Below are 19,394 nucleotides of genomic sequence, written 5' to 3'. Positions count from 1 at the left end.
TAAGAGTGACTAGTCCTTGGCAATATGGGCTCTAAAACACATTCATTGATTGTTGGTTGACATGTTGTCATTGGGTTGGTCATTCAAAGGGAGTGTTAGTATGTACAACTAATAAGCAAGGCCTCACTCAAGTCATAAATGCTAGTGTACATGAGAGTGGGTGTCCTTGGCAATATGGGCTCTCCACCCATTCATTGGTTGTTGGTTGACATGTTGCCATTGGGTTGGTCATTCAAGATTCTAAGGGATTTTAACAAAAACAAAATAGGATACTAAGGGAGTGTTACTATGTACAACTAATAAGCAAATCTTCACTCAAGTCATAAATGGTAGTATACATGAAAGTGACTAGTCATTGGCAATATGGGCTCTAAAACACATTCATTGATTGTTGGTTGATATGTTGTCATTGGGTTGGTCATTCTTTATTTATGCAAGGAGTGTTAGTATGTACAACTAATAAGCAAGGCCTCATTCAAGTCATAAATGCTAGTGTACATGAGAGTGGGTGTCCTTGGCAATATGGGCTCTCCACTCATTCATTGATTGTTGGTTGACATGTTGCCATTGGGTTGGTCATTCAAGATTCTAAGGGGGTTTTACCTAAAAAAAAAGAGGATTCTAAGGGAGTGTTAGTATGTACAACTAATAAAAAAATCCTCACCTAAGTCATAGAAGCTAGTATACATGAGAGTGACTAGTCCTTGGAAATATGGGCTCTCCACCCACTCTATTGTTGGTGACAAGTTTTTGCATCATGTACAACTACTTGAGTATTGCAAAGGCTAGTCTATTAACTTCCCATGGTAGGATAGGTAACCAAGGAGGGAAAAAGGGAGAGAAATGGTGTGTGTGTGTGTGTGTGTGTGAGAGAGAGAGAGAGAGAGAGAGAGAAAGCGTAGTTTATTGTACAACCCATGTTCCAAGGCTATCCCATAGGGTGGTTATAGGTTACTGGACAAAATTCCAAGGCTAACCATGTTTAAATGGTTATTTGTACAATTAGGGGCATGAAAGGGAAATGAGAATTGGGTTGGACTCCAAATTGACACTGTTAAAAGTAGGATCCTCGCATCCCTTAGTAGTGTTTGAGTAGATGCCTTTCTAGTAGAAATGCCATTATTCTGGGTAGTCATGTTTGGTAGTACATGGGATGCAGCACCAGTATGGATGCCAAACACATGGGGAATATGTGGGAACAAGTGAAATGCATTGAAGAAGATCAATAAACATTTAGAAATGGTGTTTAGCCATAGATTTGATGTTCTGGTGTGTTCATCTTACTGCTTTCAGATATTTTCTAGATAAGGTCTTGTGTTCAAATCCTACAAGTGAGAAGGCTTTAGAATTAATTTCCACAAGCCGATGATAGTTTATTAGGTAGTCTACTTGCATTTATCACTTGTGAGTACTTAATATGATCATATGATTTTCCACCGTATCATCTGCAGTTCAGTTTTTACTCTCTGAATTTTTCTCGACTGTAACTCAACTCCACTCAACTAGGCTTTATCCCACTAACCATATGATCCCAGCTACACAAGTCCTATTTTACCTTTCAACTCTATTTAGGGGCATACTTGTGAAAAAATAATAATAATAGGCAAGTGATGATCCTGATCACATTATCACACCAATTTTCGTCATTGACCTTGTCTGAGCTGTGCTGCATCAAATGGTGTGCTATTATCTATTTTGATGAGGATGTGAAATATTCAGTCCCCCAATCTACTTCATTGGTGCTTTGGCAAAGGGACCAAATTTTGCCACTGCCGAAACTTTGCTGCAACAAATTTAATGGAGTCAAGTGAATGGCTTTCATCCTTGTTAGTGTTGGAAACTTAATGTAACCCAGCATTTTATTCCATAGTTACTCCTTGAATTCACTTTTGAGTCACCGGGTCCTGGACACGATCGCATTAACCATGATTTTTTGCCATTCATAAATTGTTGATGCCAACACTCCTTACTCATTATTCATAATATATTCATGTGTCACTTGTAGCGCCAACAGTTTTCATTTCCTATCTCATAGCCAAATTTAAGGGAATTTCAGTAAAATGTCGCATAGGAACAGGATAATCATACATAGTTCAACTCCTAATGACAAACTCCTACACCTCTTTCAAGAAAGGGCAATGGAGAGATGATTTTGGTGAGGTGTGAGATTCAAATTCCTTCAAAACAGGACCCTTAAGAAGTCCGGCAAGCAATTCCGCGGCATCATAGATGAACTCCAGCTTCTCAATTCGCATGGATTCGTCAACCTAAAGCCACATACCACCCATGATACGCATAAATCAGATCTCCACCCTATGGCACAATTTAGCTAAAACAAACAATTTTAGTGAGGTTTTCAAAGGTAAAACAAAATAAGGAGAAGGGATGTACCTCAACGATGCTTACTCCATACAATTCAACTCTCTCCCCAGTTGGAGCATGGCCTTTGAGAGGACCCTCCATATAACCCCAATGTCTGAACTTATAGGCAACCACCGGAGGACCTGAAAACACCCGAAGGATTTCCAAGGCAAATCCATGAGGAAATGCTGTTCCGAATGCGTGATGGGATGACTCAGATGTCTCAGTAGATGGATCATAAGCACATAATCGGTCTGGTAAGGAGCTTTGCAAGAACGCGTTGTAGCCTCCAACCTTTGCAACCTCCTCAAGGGATATGGCTCTCCCTCCTGCAATTGGCCACCCATTAATTGTTTACAAATCCATCCATTAGTAAAAAGTTGTGTCAACAAATAATCTCCACCTAATTGAAACTTGAAACTAAAGTTAGAGTGGGTTGGTTAATTGTTGACACTTGCAATTTTTGGCAATCTAAAGTGGGCTGATTGATGTATGCTTTCTTCCTTTTCTGCATTTAATAAAACAATTGAAACAAACCATCTAGCTTGCTTCCATTTGACACACACACACACACACTTCTCATAAGTTGTTTTTACTACAACTCTGGCTTGCTCTTTTGAACTCAAGATTTGAACATGGAAGAGAGTGAAGAGGGGTGAGGGAATACAAGGTTTTGATATGATGACACTAAATTGATGATCAGAAATGGATTACCATTACCAGTAGCTAGACCCAGTTGCCAACCCAGACAAGAAATAAAAATTTGAATTTGGAAAGAAAACAGAGAAGAGCCCAACAGGTCTAGGTTTTCCTCTGTTCTATTTCTAATTTCATAAGCACCAACCCAGACAAGAAATAATGATTTGAATTTGGAAAGAAAACAGAGAAGGGCCCAACAGGTCTAGGTTTTCCCCTGTTCTGTTTCTATTTTCTCTGAGTAACAGATATTTAAAAGCTGCAAATAAATTAGTTTGCATTTCTAACATAGAAAGAGCTTGTGTCTGAGCAGAGCTGTCAAGGTAAAACAAAACCTTGCCCAAGGTGTTACCAACCCCAACCCAATCTAAAGGCGCAATACAATCTCCCAACTCAAGATCTACCTAACCAACAAAAAGCCTAAGAGCCAAAACTGTTCTTGGACATTGGTGGGTTGTTTTGATGACTGATTTACTTCTTCTGACTCACAGGTCATTGACACTGCATGCAACACATGTTGCAGATTACTCTGCAGTTCACCACACAGTTGTTCCTCACCCAAGTAATAGGGTATTAAACTCAGATTTTCTATGGTGCCTCGACTGGGAATGGGTGTTTTTTCAAGTGATTGTTTGGGTAAGCATTCATTGGCATGGCAGTGGGTATAACCCAACTCTATTTTGTAATTTGATCCAAGAATTTTAGGGTATCCAAAATGAGCTAGAGAATCCAGAATGAGATAATTCTAGGATATTGCACAGCCTGCTCCAGCAAACTGATGAGTTGCTCCAGAAACACATTTTTCTTCACCTTTGATTAACATTATTAAAAACCAAAAGGACAATCACTTTTTTAGTTGAACAATAAAGTAACTGATTTCAAGTGAAGATGCCCACTTGAACGTCATCTTGCACCCTTTCCATGGGCACTTCAGTGGGCGGTCATCCATATGCACACGCCTGTGCTGCACCAGGTACTTGGTTATGGCCGGTCATCCATAACCAAACTCACCTGGATGTAATAGTAGCAACATATGCACTCCTCCGATAACGTCAATTTGCTTTTCCACTTCCACAGCATGCTCAAGACAAAATATATGCATTCTAGAAGAATCACCATCAGATCCATGTATGACTGGCACACTCTTGTTCTCATATGGTATCTCAGAATTAGCAATCTTTGCTGATTCAGAAAAATTGGCAACTGGAGAAAAATTTGAGGAATTAAATGCAGTACCACATTCTGACCTCTCCATCTTCAAATCAGTAAAATGGACTTCAGAAGATCTGACCAACCTACCAGATTTCACCATTGGATCTTCACATTTACCATCTAAATTTCTTGATTCCATAGACAACAAATTCGCCGGCTCACTTAAAAAGGAAGAATGAAAAGGCTGTTGCTTTCTGTTCTTGAAATTGGTATTTGAGGGCCCAGGCACACTCTCAGAGGCACCTACTCGGACAGAAATTTCATTCCCAATACTTTGTGTCAATGAACGTTGAGAAAGATTACAAGCCAACTTATCACGATTGTTTGGTTCAAGTACAGGCAAACCAGAATTATCACACAATGTATTTTTAGATGAGAAACTTCCATGTGCAGATCTAGACTTGATGGTTCTCCAAACAGGGGACGGTGAAATATGAAGAGAGTCAGACATGGCCCTACAGACCAAACAGGGGAGGGAAGCTTGATGGTTCTCGAAACCCTTTCAGCTAGATCAACGGGTTGGTCTCAGTAAGAGAGTCTGAAATTAAAGGGTAGGTCAAACAGAATATAGTGTTGGAAGAAGGAAGAAAGGAGGGTTAGAAATGTCATCAGTCGAAGTTGGACATTGGTTAAGAGAACGAAAGTTGAAGAGAACCGATGGACTAGGACCCAATAGATGAATTGAGAGGTTTATGTTTGAGAGTAAAGCTTGAGAAGCTGCAGAACGCCATGAAAAGAGTTTCAACATCTGCTTAATACAGCTAGCCAGAGAAGCGCATTTGCACGTAACCAAAAAAAAACCCCCGAGAAGAGATCTGGAAATGAGGCGTTAGGGTTGACGAGATGGGAAGGGAGGAGAGAGTAGAGATGATGGAGTTGGTTGAGGAGAGTCGATGAGGCGGGGTTTGGATTTGGATACCCAGCCCCTTTTCTGCCCGGTAAACCTTTTCTACCTCCTACCCGTTCTGATTCTCTCATTTTTTATCATCTATACTCTCTGTAGTGGGTAGGAAATTTTACCATTCCCGCCTAAAGAGGCCTGTACAAAATCCATTCCCGACTAAGAGGCATGCACAATCAGATCTGGCTCCTTTCTTAGGGCTCATCGCCCAGGTCAGCCCATGAAAAAAATTTCACCGCTGCTTGGGTTGCAGTCAAGTAGCTGTTGTAGGGGTGTCAATCAGTCAGGCCGGGTCGATCTCGATTAGACCTAATCGGCCTTGACCACTTGAAAGCCTTGTACCGTGAACACCCATTTAAGTAAACGAGCCTAGCTTTGGGAGACATGGTACAGTTTATAATCGGGTCGATCGGTGTCGACCTTTAATCGAGCTTCCTTAAATGGGCCTTAATCGGGCTTTAACTAAGCTATGGACCTATTTAAACCTAAAAGGGCTCTAAACGGGCTTTTAAACGTGTCTACCCTAAAATTCTATTCTTAAGTGGGTTGAGATTATAGTTGTTCTTTTTGAAAAGAAAAGATGAGATTATGACCATTACAACTTATAAAATAAAGCTTAATTAAATCAAATCACACTACAAAGCTAAAGGTAAGAAAACTTAATTAGTTTCTTACTAGTAGTGGCACAATAAGAATTTTATGTAGTATTAAAGGGGTCGGGCTGGGTCGGGCTACAACGAGTCGGTTCAAGTCGGGCATATAAATGTGTCGATCTAGGTCGGGCCATAAACGTGTCGGGCTCGATCGGGCCTACCGGTACGGGCTTAGAATTGACACCCCTAAGCTGTTGATAATAGCCAAAGAAATGGAATCCTAGGGGCAGATTTGAAAATACCCATCTATGATGAATTTTTCCACTCCTACCCCTGAGATTCTATTCCCTTGGCTGGTACTAGGGGTTGCAACTACTTGGCTACAACCTAGGTAGTAGCCAAGTTTTGTTCCCAACCCATAGCTACCTGGGCGAGCACCACATGTCAAGGTAATGATCCAACGGTTTGAGAAAGGCGTTGACAATGGCTCAGAGAACAAGGGACCAAGAACTGTTGGATCATGGCCTCACCACATGACGCTCGCCCAAGTAGCTATGGGCGCTAAGGAGAGGAGCCGAATCCTGCATCATAAGAGGTGTCAATTTCAAACCAGTTTTGGTTTAATTTCACTAGTTTCAATGTGAGACCGAGTGAAATCAAAACATGAACCAATAAGGGTGCATCGGTTTTGATTGGGTTTTGGTTTGAAGGTTTTGTTTACTTATCAGTTTACTATCGGTTTGATTATTTGATTGGGTCTATATTTTGGTTTTCATTTTACCATGTAAATGTAGTCAAAAGTAAAGGTAAGGGGAAAAAAAATATAATAAACATGATATGAGATTATGGTTGATGTGGCCAAGCCAAATAGTTAAATTATGAATGAAGGCCCATAATTATTCAATTTGAACATTAAATCGCTATAACTTTATACAAAAAATAATCATAGTAGAAGGTGACCCAAATCTTCAATAAGGAAGATAAATGATATGAGATTATGGTTGTTTTTTAATAAAGGGGGTCGAGCGGGCTAGGTCGGGCTACAATGAGTCTGTTCAGGCCAGACCTATAGTCAGTCGGTTCAGTCGGGCACCCTACGGGCTAGCTACCTGAACCATGAACATCCGTTTAATAAACATATGAGCTTGAGCCTGACATATTTTTCAATTGGGTTGGTCTAGGTTGGACTATAAATGTGTCGGGCCGTAAACCCTTACACTTATATATCCAATACATAACCATTATACCCTATAGTCTATACCCCCAATACCATAGCCCATACTTTCTCTTTTTACCCCATACCTTTTTACCTTTCATGTTTACTAATTAAGGGAACACCTCCCATGCCCACTTCTACAACTCTACATCCCCTGCTGTACCACTACCCCAACTGCCCAAATATGTATGGAAAGTTGACTCCCCTCGAAGATATTCATTTGTAAGACCCAACACCCCAATTGCATGCCCAATTATGTTTGAAAAATTGACATGAAAGGAATAAATGTCAATCAGTTTCTCGATCACGATGACAGAAGGGACAATTATCAGGTAAAAAAAAGAGACAATTGAGGTTACTTTTAGTGTGAACACCATTCATTAACAATTTCCATAGAAAATATTTGGATTTAAGATGACCTTTTGCTTTCCACAAATACGACCACATCAAGGATTTACAACTCATTTATTAGGATGCTCTTTGAGAGAGAATAAACTAGGTGCAATTTTTATAGTTAAAGTGTCTCCTTGAGCATTGGCGAAAAAGGGAATTCTCAAAATCCACCTGAGAGAGGGGGTGGTAAGAATCTTAGAAATTACCGGCTTCTGAAAGAGAGATGTAACAAGTGTTGCATTCCAGCTTGACGGGACAAGTAGCAAGTTCTAAACATGCACTAACAAGAAAAACACACCTCTAATTGCTCCTCTCAAGTATTCTTTCAAAATCATTTACCATAACGACACTTATTTATACATGATTGCCTTAACTAACTTTGCTATAAATAGTTGGACCAAAAGAGTCTTGGTGGATTTGAACCACCATCTCCTTAGAACATAATTGAGACATGCTCATGTTCCAAGTGCTCTACCAATTGAGCTAAAGACCCATAAAGTAGAGTTGTCATGTAAAGATGCAATAAGACTACAAGAATTCCAGTTTCTTAATTTTTATACAGAATTTCACTTCTGTGAGTGAGTAGAATTTCATGAAACTGCACAAAGTCACAAAGTAAGTGAGTTATTAAAATAGAATTTCACCACTGCAGTCAAGTTGATCAAAAGTAAAAACCAAATGATGTTATGAAATATATTTATAGAAGCTCAACTTATGGTAATCCTTGCATGATCAGTAAAAAGCATAAGCTTAATACATATTTGCCACTTCATGATCAGTAAAAAGTGATGCTATTAAAGATATTTGTAGAAGCTCAACATATATTTGCATGAATTCCAAATATAAAAGGTAATTGTGAAATAAGTTTCATGAAATTGGAATATGTCCATCAAGTCCAATTCTAAACACTTATGACTCAGAGAAGTTTCACAAAACCAAGGATTACACAAACAAGTATTACGCAAACAGAAGCACATTCAAGAATCACATCATATGCTCCAAGTACCTTTTTATTGTTGTTCAACTGTTAATTTAAATTCTACAACACCTTCAACATAGTCAATTTAACCTAAGGGTATACCCCCTCTCTGCAGACTGAATGAATCGTACTCAGACAATTTATATACATCATGCATACAAAAGATGAAAGGTAGAAAACAAAATAACTGATACAATGAAATTTAGGACTCTGCTTCTTTCTTCATGATTCAAATACCACTGGTGAAGTTGTTTTCAAATCCAAAAGAGAAGACGAAGGGCTAACCTTCCAGTAGCTGAAAATATGTACGGGGCATTCACATGCATCCATCTTCTCTGGATAGTTTAGATCATCAACAGTAGATATAGACATCAATATAGCTGCATTAGCAGATGATCTACAGTAACGTTAAACAAACATTGAAGCAATTGATCAAATGGATTAAGGTAGGAGCATGCCTACGTAGAAAATAATTATCCAAAAAAAAGTTCACTATGAATAATGGAAACTTCGATTTTTGATCAAGTAACTCTGACTAGAGAAATGCACATGAACAAAGATAAATAATGAAGAATCATAGACTGAAACAACAAGAAAATAATGTGGAAATATACTTATAACAGGACCCTAAAATAGCAGCTCCATTAAACCACAGGTTGTAGAGATATAGCTTCTTCTTGAAATAAGGTCAAACTAGGGCTGGGGTAATATGATCTCAGGGTTGGTAGATGGGGGCTTCAAACTGCTGCCCAGAAAATATCTGCAGCAGGCTATCACATGCTCTCCTCAGATTCAATATAGCAGCAGCACCTCTAGTGGGTAATGGACCTTGTAACAAGTAATGGACCTTTACAAATTAGAAACTAAAACTGGTATAGGAAACTTTTCAAAAAATAGAAAATAATACAAGTAGAAACTAGGGAATCGGAAACAAAGGACTTCCAAATCTAAGCTTACTTGCCTGCTAAGACGTAAGAAAAGGAAACTAAACAATTAGGAAACTCCTTAAACTGCAAACAAATAACTTGTCTTTAAGCAAACACTAACAACTAAAACAATAAAAGGAAGCATCAAAAAGAAAACTTGAACTAAGGAAACAAATCCAAGAAACTCCTTTTAGAAGAACTCGCTCAAACAGTCCATATGGGGCCCTCAGCACTGTTCACATTAACAGTGTTCACAGGTACTGATCACGTGAACAGTAACTTGTGAACAGTAATTTTCTCCCCCTAAATTTTATTCGAATCTTCTTCATCTTCTTGCTTTGATCTACATCAAATATGTTCAATAGTTAGATAAAACTACTCAAATTTCAAAATAACGTACATGAAAGCCACCCAAAAGTTACTCATTGGCAATTACACAGGAAAAATCCTGCATAGCAGTTGGCAACATCATCAGGCATCTCATTAAAAAGAAAGCAATAGAAAGCATCAACAAGATCCAACTTCTCAACTTTATATAAAAAGATTGTCCCAACCAATATTAGCAACAAAAGAAGGATCAAAGTCACAACAACCTTGTATTTCACTCTATTGTTTTCAGGATCTTTGAAAATCTCCCTTTCTACAGCTTTTTAATGCAGGTGGAGGGCTTTAACTAACAAAATTTCTTGTTTCTCTATCAGATAATCTGCTGCTTAACTGTTTTAACCCAACAAGAGCAATAGAAGACAAAAGCACATGCAAGTAGTTTGGTGACTTTGCTATCTGGGACAAGGTCTCCATATCAATGAATTTAGCTAAGAACTATGAATCAAACACTAGGAACAGAAGATACAAGAGTCAATGAATTTAACTAAGAATGAACTACATTGATATGGAGAACCTATACACCCTGTCATCAGATGCTTAAACAGAAAGTGAAAAAATAAGGGGCAAATCCCATTTAAATTCTTTAAGATCAAAGCAGCACTCAATTTTTTGACAATTTCAACCGAGGAGCTTCAAGATTGTCAATTAATCATCCAACCAACTATTTAACACACCCATCAAATAACCATGCATTTAACTAAAAATAAAAAATCTTTCCTATTCACATGATAGAAGTAAACAATCAAAGAGAAAAGTCAGATCAGAAGAAAGTGAAGAATAAATTCTGGGAGTTTGAGATTAAAATTTACCTATAAAAAAACAAATATAGAGGGAAAAAGGAAAATCGATAACTGGTGGGAAAAAAAAAAAGAAGGGAAAACCAAAAATCGTAAACCCTAGATGGTGAAAGGCAGAGTGTGTGTGTGTGTGTGTGTGCGCGCGCGCGCTCTTAGTGCGCTTTGAGCCTCTGAGTAACTCACCCAATACTTCAAGTCTCAAGGAAGGGGATTCGCCGGCCAACGATGAGAGCTGCTGGAGCGAGGGAAGAAAAACCTTTGTAAAAAAGGAGGTCAGGGAGGAAGTGGGATTTTGAGAGGAAAAGAGAGTTTGGATATTTCAATTTCTTCAATCTCGATCCATACGTAAATACAGGGTTTACGTATTTGTATTTCATGCTCTTGTAAATTGTTTTATTCCAAATCAATATATCATATCTGTGTGTTCCAGATCCTACGGTGTAAAAGAAACCCCTCAAAAGATTCCAACATGGGGTGACCGACCAGAAAACCCCAACCCTAACAAAATATATGGTTTTTTTTTTTTTTGGTAAATAAATTTCTGGAGTCAAGTAACCAACTTTAGCTTCATGGGTTCCTTTTGTTTTCTTGCTTTCTTCAGTTTTGTGTTTATTTTATGTTTTTTTCCATTTCTGTTGTTAGTTTTACCTTGTTATATGTATCTGTCAGCTTTCCAAAGAAAACCTGGAGTAGTATTGAAGTTGAATAGATGGGTTTCAATGGGAATTCATACTCTTATTTATCCTAATTTCTAATTTTTTGAGTTAATTCTGAGAATGGCTAGACTCCACGAGGTTGCATTCTCATTGCCTCTTGCCTATAATAGTTACTCTGTTTTTGAGTTCAGAGCTGTAGAAACTGATGTCCTCTTTTCTTCTTCTTCTTTCCCCTTCTTAAATCATCATTTATGACCCAATACATTATGCAGAGCTTGGGTTAGCATGTGAATCTTCTAATTTCTCAAGTTTCAAGGCTAACTGTTATAGTAAGTAGTGTTCTTTCTTTCTTTTTCCCCTTTGTTTCAAGATCACAGACAATGAATGATCACTTCCTGATGGAATGCTTTTACAAATGAATCTAGAGCATTTGATTTATGCATTGTTTTCAGAATCATGTTGAAGTGCTATTTTGTGAGACATTCCATAGTGATCGTGATAGGATGCTGAATGTGAGAGAGACAGAAATGGCAGCAGAGATGGGGAGTGCAGGGAAAATGAAATGCCTTTAAAGTTTGATATTGGTGGCCTTGAGAATGTGAAAACAGAGCTTCATGAAGCGTAATTTATCTGGTTTGAACCTTTTCTTCCTACTCCCCACCACCTCTTCAGTTTGGAATACATTTCCTTACTAAAATTGTGTGTTATCTAGTTGCAATTTCAGTGGAACCCCTACCAGAGACAACACAAATATTTTGGGTCACATCTGATTTTGGTTAATATGTGCTTCATTTAAAACTAAAGTTTGCTACATTTCTGTGAACAGTGAGTGGACAAATTTTGTGTTGTTTATGGGAATTGTTTCATCTATTTGAAGTTCTTTAGAGGTCTTATGTCAAGGATAATTCTATGAAATTTAGTCGAATTTTGGCCACTACATAAATTCATAAAAATAAATTTGGGCAGCTCCACTATGAAGCTTACTATTAATCTTCTCAAGCTTCTCTTGGTTATAGTCAAATGTCCAAAGAGCAAGAGGGAATGCAGGAGAGGAAGAAGTCTTGACAGCTATGAAGGATGCTTTAAAAAGCATTAAGTTCAGTTATTTCCTCAATTTTCTTTCATGTTCAAGAATAAAAATGCTATCTTAAACCCTCAACTGAACTTAGTTGGACTGGCTGGGTGGTTGAGGTGGGTTCATTGATGATGCTAGTTGCTGCCCCCCTTTAAAAATGACATGTCCGACTCTGTATTTCAAACTTGTAGTCATTGTGCTGAATGATCTGCTAACAATTATTTGATTGGTTGGTTTGGCAACATATTTCATTCTATGGTGTACACTACCAAGAAACTGAAGCAAAGGAAAAGAACATTATAGAGAAACTAAACCATCTATATGAGAATGTAAAGTTTAGAATAGATAGATGAGAGAATATAAAGAAACCCTTGTATAACTGAAATCGTGAGGGAAGAAAATTCAGTGCAAGTTTTTCTTTGTGTTCAAGGCAATGGAAACTCAACATACCTCAACCCCATCATCGTCGAGATCAGCTGCCTCAAGATCTGTGTATGTCATCCTCTGGTTCAGAACCCATTTGACTAGCAAATGTTGCCTCCGTTTAGTATTTAGCTCAGCTAAGTATAGAAAGAACTGAGCTATGCAAATTGTGCTTGTCAATATCCAGAACACAGAAAATACATGTCCCATTTCAGTTGAAAAGCTCTTATCACCATATCCTAAAGCTTTGATAGTAAAACAACTACAATAGAAAGCATCAACAAGATCCAACTTCTCAAATTTGTATAACAAAATTGTCCCAACCAATATTAGCAACAAAAGAAGGATCAAAGTCATAGAAAACTTGCACTTCACTCTGTTATTTTCAAGCTCTTTGAAAATTTCCCTTTCTCCAGCTTTTTAATGTAGGTGGTAACTAACAAACTTTCTTGTTTTTCAACAAGATAATCTGTTGCTTTACTAAGTATTAACCCAACAAGCGCCATAGCAGAGAAGACAAAAGCACATGCAAGTAGTTTGGGGACTTTGCTATTTGGGACAAGGTCTCCATATCACTGAATTTAGCTAAGAAGTAAGAATCAAACTCTACGAACAGAAGATACAAGAATCAATGAATTTAACTAAGAAAGAACTACATTGATATGGAGAACCTATACACCCTCTCATTAGATGCTTAAACAGAAAATGAAATAATAAGGGGCAAATCGAATTTAATTCTTTAAGATCAAAGCAAAAATCAATTTTTTGACAATTTCAACTGAGAAGCTCCAAGATTGTCAATTCATCCAATCAAATATTTAGCACACCCATCAATAACTATGCATTTAACCCAAAAAAAAAAAAAATCCCTCTTGTTTGCAAGATAGGAGTGAACAATCAAAGCTAAAAGTCAGATCAGAAGAAAGCAAAGAATGAATTTAGGGAGTTTGACACTGAAATTTACCTATCAAAAAACAAATATAGAAGGCAAAAGGAAAATCGATAACTGATGGAAAAAAAAAGAAGGGAAAATAAAAAATCGTAAACCATAGATATTAAAAGGCAGAGATTACCTGCAAGCAACGACCAATATCGTGGTTTGCGGACAACAACGGTGATAGGAAAAAATCTTATCCGGCTCCTTTCCTCTCTCTGAGTGCGTGTGTGCTCAGTGAGCTCTGAGTAACTCAGTCCAAACTTTCAAGTCTCAAGGAAGGGGATGATTCACCGGCCAACAACCTACATTGCCGTCGCGACATTCTTCTTAGTATTCTCTGTCACTGGAAGGGAACTAAACTCTGCCGGAAACAAGAGAGACACGAGTTGGGTTGATTCGTGGTTGGAGGCGAGAGAGATGTCGAGGAGGATGTGAGAAACAAAGGAAACTGTTTCTTATTGGGGGAGGAAATGTATTTTGATTTACGTTTTTTAGGTATATCAGTAGTATTAGTATTAGGTAGACAAATCAATGAACGGCTATGATTTTGAGATCCCTTTTGAAGGGATGAGATGAGTCCCGACCAGATATACGGTTAGCTGCTCTGCCGACCATAAAAACTTTTGCATAAGAAATAAGTGAAAATAAAATGAAGGTGCAATTTTTGTCCACACACACACCATAAATGCCCCGAACCAACCCATGTATGTGTTTTTACTAGTATATGTATATATATAGAGAGAGAGAGAGAAATATATTTTGTGTAACTTCAACAAGTTATCACATAACATAAACCGTACATGCCCCCAACCAACCCAAACCACCAGCTGCCATCTTACCTATTGTCAACTATTCCAATTATACAATCCCATATTCCCATACCACCAATTCCTTACATCACTCCATCACCCTCTTCTCATATACCATTATTCTTCAACCCAATACACATGAAAGCTAGAAAACCAGCTTTGAGCTTATCATGTATATTTATTTATCATACATCAATCCCCAGTAAAATCATAATTTTTTCTATTACCAATTAAAAAATAAGATAAGTAATTCCTGATAACATGCATTTTTTGGATAAAAAACATAACTACGCATGAAGAAAAAATCAGTTTTGAGCTAATGATGCACAATTATTATCGTACATCATTCCCATAATATTACTAATCTTTTACTTTTTCATGTTCTTTATTACTTAAAAATCTAAAAGTATTATTTCCTTTAGACATACATTCTTAAAGCAAAAAAATGAAACTAACATACTAAAAACTTCAAATTTGTATATGATAAATTTATTCAACATCATGAACCAATCCTATAAAATTGTGGAATTTTTATTATTATTTACATATTCCAGGAAAACCCAATTTTTCCATCATATATTCAGCATATGTTTCAAGAAAAATATCTATCGACAACAACAAATACAAAAGAATCAAGCATGTAGACTTCACCGTGATCTAAATCATTCTGAAATATCATAAACAATTATCCATAATTTTTTACTTTAAATTATATTTCAAAATTTGAAAATTCAAAAAGAAAAATGATTTGATTTTTTTTTTTTTTCAGTCTACCAAAAGCCAATCCTCAATAATCGAACATGTTATTTCACTCTCATATACATCATACTAGATGTAGAAATCAAATTCTTTAGTTTATAATTTTTTAATATGAAAAAAATTGAAAACCATGAACTTAGATGCAAGGGAAAAAATCCATTAAAACCCCAATCTCAAATAATAAAAAAATGTAGAATTAACTACTATCTACATTATATTCAAATATAAGTACCAAATTTCTTACATTTTTAATTATTTTATAAAAAACAAATTACATAATAGAAACCAGTATCTAATTCCAATATAGAAGTGTTGTGGATCTATTACTTGATTCTTTAATTCTTCAATAAAGGTTGTTTATTTTCTAATTGTGTAAGTCACTATGATGTGAAATATGTAAATACTTTCTACCCAAAAAATATAAAAAAATAAAAAATAAATAAATATCTAAATAAAAATTTTCTTAGAATTACGAATCTTCTAGGGTTAAACTACAGCTAACCCCCTGCTTTTGTATTCTCTTCTTGAATCTTTTTATTTTTATTTTATTTTTATTTTTTTTATTTTTTTTTTAGGGATGAATAATTCCTGGCTCTTTTTATTCTTAAAATCCAACTATGATCAACACAAGATTCCTAATTTTTTTGCATTCGTAGACAGATCCTGAAGAATTAATATCGAACCTCTACATAGCACTCGTGGTTTTTTTGTTTCGCTAAAGATTATTTGTATTAGAAGTTTTTTAAAAAGAGTTTACAATCTGAAAATACCAGTAACAATTAACAAACCTCAAGCTAACTCCTCCTCCCATCTACGGCATTGCCATTACCAGGAGAAGATGAAAAGGAGCAATCAGAGAAAACCAACAACTAAATAAATACTATCTAAACCTAAACCGTGTTCTAGATAAAGCATCTTCTAAGAAGAAATTCTGCACACTCATCAGCCATTCAATAACAAGAATCTCCTCTTCCTTCTTCGTTGCAGCATTAATAAGAAAATCTGCTTTAGGGTTAGCTTCCCTATAGCAATGCATAATTTTTCAGCTAATACCTTCCAAGAAAGATTGAAGCGCAGCCCACCTCTGCCAAAAAGACCAAGGCACCATACTCTTTTGGATCATCAACACCACTGATACCGACCCACACTCAAGCCACAGACTAGAGCAGTGAAAATCACGAGCTCTCTCAATCCCTTGAATTACTGCATAATATTCTGCCCGAAAATTTGTTGCAATCCCCAATTAAGAACTGTAAACTGTAATTACTTGGGAGTTACAATCTCTTAGTAGGCCACCTAAAGCTGCCTTCCCAGGTTTCCCCAAAGAACACCCATCACAGTTCAACTTCCACCACCCTTACTATTAATTATATTCAGTCAATCGCCCTTTGCATGGATCATATTTCATGAATACTTTTTTACTGGAGAGCGAGGATCCATGTGGCCGACCCTATTTAGTTGGGATAAGGCTATATTATTGCTGTAAAATGCTTGATAGACAAATCACGGAAACACTTATGACAAACATCTACAAAGTAAGGACTTTTCTCCCTCAGTTCAATGATCATGCAATAAAGGTAGCGAAACAAAAACAAAGAGGGTTTAGGGTTACTCCAAACTCAGATGAGCTACTCGTCAAAGGAGAGGAGATTGTTGCAAAGGAGAAGTTCTTCCTCAAAGTAGGATTCTACAAATCCCAACTCTCAATCAACAAGGAAAAGAAGATTGATGAGTACTAAGAGGGAGGAGAGAGATTCTCTGCTAGACCTCCTGCCCCTCCCACTAGTTACATATACATATATGGTATTTGATCCCTACAAACCTATGTTGAGTCAAGATGCCAAATGGTGCGATCCTAAATGCTGTTCACACCAATTTTTTTTCTTTTGGGTAGAAGTTTAATTCAATCATTTCAACTTACTAATTAGGATTATTTACGTGCTATTTTATCTACAAGTGCAACTTTAATTGGATAAAACATATAAACGTATAAGTGAAAGATTCTTATGATATTTAAGTCATTTCACTTTAAACAATAACAAATTTACAGGTAAGAAAAGTGTTACTGTAAAAGACCCTAATACGCTGTAACAATTGTCAACCATAAAAAAAAATCCGTTGTAACAATTATTGCAGAGAATTTTAACCATATTTTGGGCATAAAAGATTATAAAAATAATTTAAAAGAATTATTTAATGATGGTATTAATTAAATTCATTCGTAAGTAATTTACAAAACTGTCACATAGCTTAAAAATTCATCTAGTCATTGTCAGAAAATTCTCACAATATATTCTTTTTGATTGAGAAGTGTTTCCCATGTTGAGCATCTTCTTCATTCATAGGGGCACTTTGCAAAATTCAATATAGCGACATTTAACTAGTGTAAACATCACACAAAGTGAAACTGCAATGGTAAGGACATTCCAAGGTATGAAGTGTGGGCCGCAGAGGTGGCAGCGGCGATGGGGCAAAACCGGAATAGAGAGGGTGAGATGGGGTTACAGAGGTATGAATAAAAAAAGAAAGAATGGAAAGGGTTGAACAAAGGAGAAAAGGAGTTGGGATTGAATATTAACAAAAATAATAATAATAATAATAATAATAATAATAATAATAATAATAATAATAATAATAAGAAGAAGAAGAAGAAGAAGAAGAAACCATAAGAGAGGGTACCCCATTATTTTAACGCCATGCATCGACTTTAGAGCATATGAATATAGATTTTCTGGTTGTATGTGAACCTAACCTTTATTTTAACGCCATGCATCGACTTTAGAGTACACGAATATAGATTTTCAGGTTGTACGTGAACCTTATCCAATTGAGAAGTGTATATATATATATATATATATATATATATTGCATTTCGGTGGTGATACTTTGTACCAAATTAGGTACTATTTGTCATTTCGTTGTGTGTCACTATTTGGAACTGTGCCACTATGATTTGTGCATTTGAGGTGAACATGTTGCTGCCGACAATTGTGGAATGTGTGGATGGCGCGAAAGATGGAGTTGCTATCAATCAAATGATTTGGGAATCTTGAATGGTGTATTGTTTCGACACTGATTGGAATCTGTGCGATGATCTTACTCATACGCATTCACGTGTTTGCGACTGTTCTCCGCTATTGGTTCGATCAAGAAATTTGTATCCTATATATATATATATATATTGAACTCCAACGAGTCACAGCTTCCTCCTTTTGCCTTCTCCACACTCCAGCTTCTGTCTTGTTGCCGCTGCAACCATCGCATAGCCACTGCTGCCCTCAGATCTCACTGCCGCGATTGATGTCGCAGCACCTCCACCGCCACCCTGCCTTCCTACCAAGCACCAACCGCATGAGATTAACCCTACATGTACCGCATGCACCAACCCAAACTACGAGCTGGCCGTCTCACCCATATTACCATACCACCACTTCCTCACTCACTCCATCATATCTTCTCATAGTTATTTATCATACATTAATTCCCAATAAATTCATTTGTTTTTTTTTTTTTACCAAAATAAATAAATAAATAATTTGTTTTCCAGATAACATGTATCTTTTGGAGGGAAAAAACATCACAACACATGAAGATAACACCAGTTTTGAGCTAATGATGCATAATTATTAGCGTATATAATTCCCATAATATCAATAATTTTGTAGTTTTTCATATTTTTATTGCTTAAAAATCTAAAAATCTTATTTCTTTTGAACATACAATTTTGAACAAAAGTCAAAACACATACTAAAAACTCCAAAACTTTTATATGATACAATTTTTTTATTTTTTTATTATTCATTACATATTATTCCAAGAAAACCATTTTTAAATCATATATTTTGCATTTTTTTTTTTTTTGGTAAATTATCCGTCAAAAGAAAAAAAATACAAAAGAATCAAACATGTAGACTTCACTATGATCTACAACATTCTGAAATATCTTAATAAATTTTTCATTTTTATTTTAAATATATTTCAAAATTAGAAAATTTCAAAATAGATTATTCGAATCCATTTTATTTATTATTTATTATTATTATTTTAATCAATCCACCCAAAACCAAACCTCAAATAATCAAACATGTACATTTTGCTCTCATCAACAACGTAAATATCATAATCAAATTCCTTAGTAGCTTCTATTTTAGATAGTTTTGAGAGTTCAATGTGATCTATTTTTTAGCTAAAGATCAGCAAAGAATATCATTAATAATCAAAGAATGGAGATACAATAGAAACAAAAACCATTGAACTACAAATCCACCTTCCGC

At 36.3% G+C, this 19,394-nt stretch overlaps 2 protein-coding genes and 1 pseudogene across 2 annotated transcripts; all 3 read right to left on the bottom strand.

Annotated features, from left to right (window-relative positions):
- Positions 1–1,950: 1,950 nt before the first annotated feature.
- LOC122065028 (pathogen-related protein-like) lies at positions 1,951–2,709 on the bottom strand (the record flags this gene model as incomplete). The annotated part of the gene is made up of 2 exons (XM_042628820.1): positions 1,951–2,267; positions 2,392–2,709. Coding segments are annotated over 2 exons (471 nt in total), but the record flags the coding sequence as incomplete, so codon positions are not given.
- A 1,242-nt stretch (positions 2,710–3,951) lies between these two features.
- On the bottom strand, positions 3,952–4,864 carry LOC122065030. Its single transcript, XM_042628822.1, has 2 exons — positions 4,357–4,864; positions 3,952–4,260 (listed from the first exon to the last, which is right to left on the bottom strand). The coding sequence occupies exons 1-2, from the start codon at positions 4,718–4,720 to the stop codon at positions 4,049–4,051; spliced, it is 576 nt and encodes a 191-aa protein (XP_042484756.1). The 5' UTR covers positions 4,721–4,864; the 3' UTR covers positions 3,952–4,048.
- A 3,424-nt stretch (positions 4,865–8,288) lies between these two features.
- On the bottom strand, positions 8,289–13,187 carry LOC122065027 (annotated as a pseudogene).
- Between the last annotated feature and the right edge of the window lie 6,207 nt (positions 13,188–19,394).

Source organism: Macadamia integrifolia, unplaced genomic scaffold (assembly GCF_013358625.1).
Source record: "Macadamia integrifolia cultivar HAES 741 unplaced genomic scaffold, SCU_Mint_v3 scaffold1861, whole genome shotgun sequence".
Taxonomy (NCBI): Eukaryota; Viridiplantae; Streptophyta; class Magnoliopsida; order Proteales; family Proteaceae; genus Macadamia; species Macadamia integrifolia.
This window is presented reverse-complemented; position numbering and strand designations above follow the sequence as displayed.

What these genes read in the sequence shown, in the direction of transcription:
- LOC122065030 (XM_042628822.1), bottom strand. Translation starts at nt 4,720, where the DNA reads ATGTCTGACTCTCTTCATATTTCACCGTCCCCTGTTTGGAGAACCATC. An exon ending in AGATCCAATGGTGAAATCTG is followed by an intron (nt 4,261 to 4,356) that starts GTAGGTTGGTCA and finishes ATTTTTCTCCAG; the next exon opens with TTGCCAATTTTTCTGAATCA.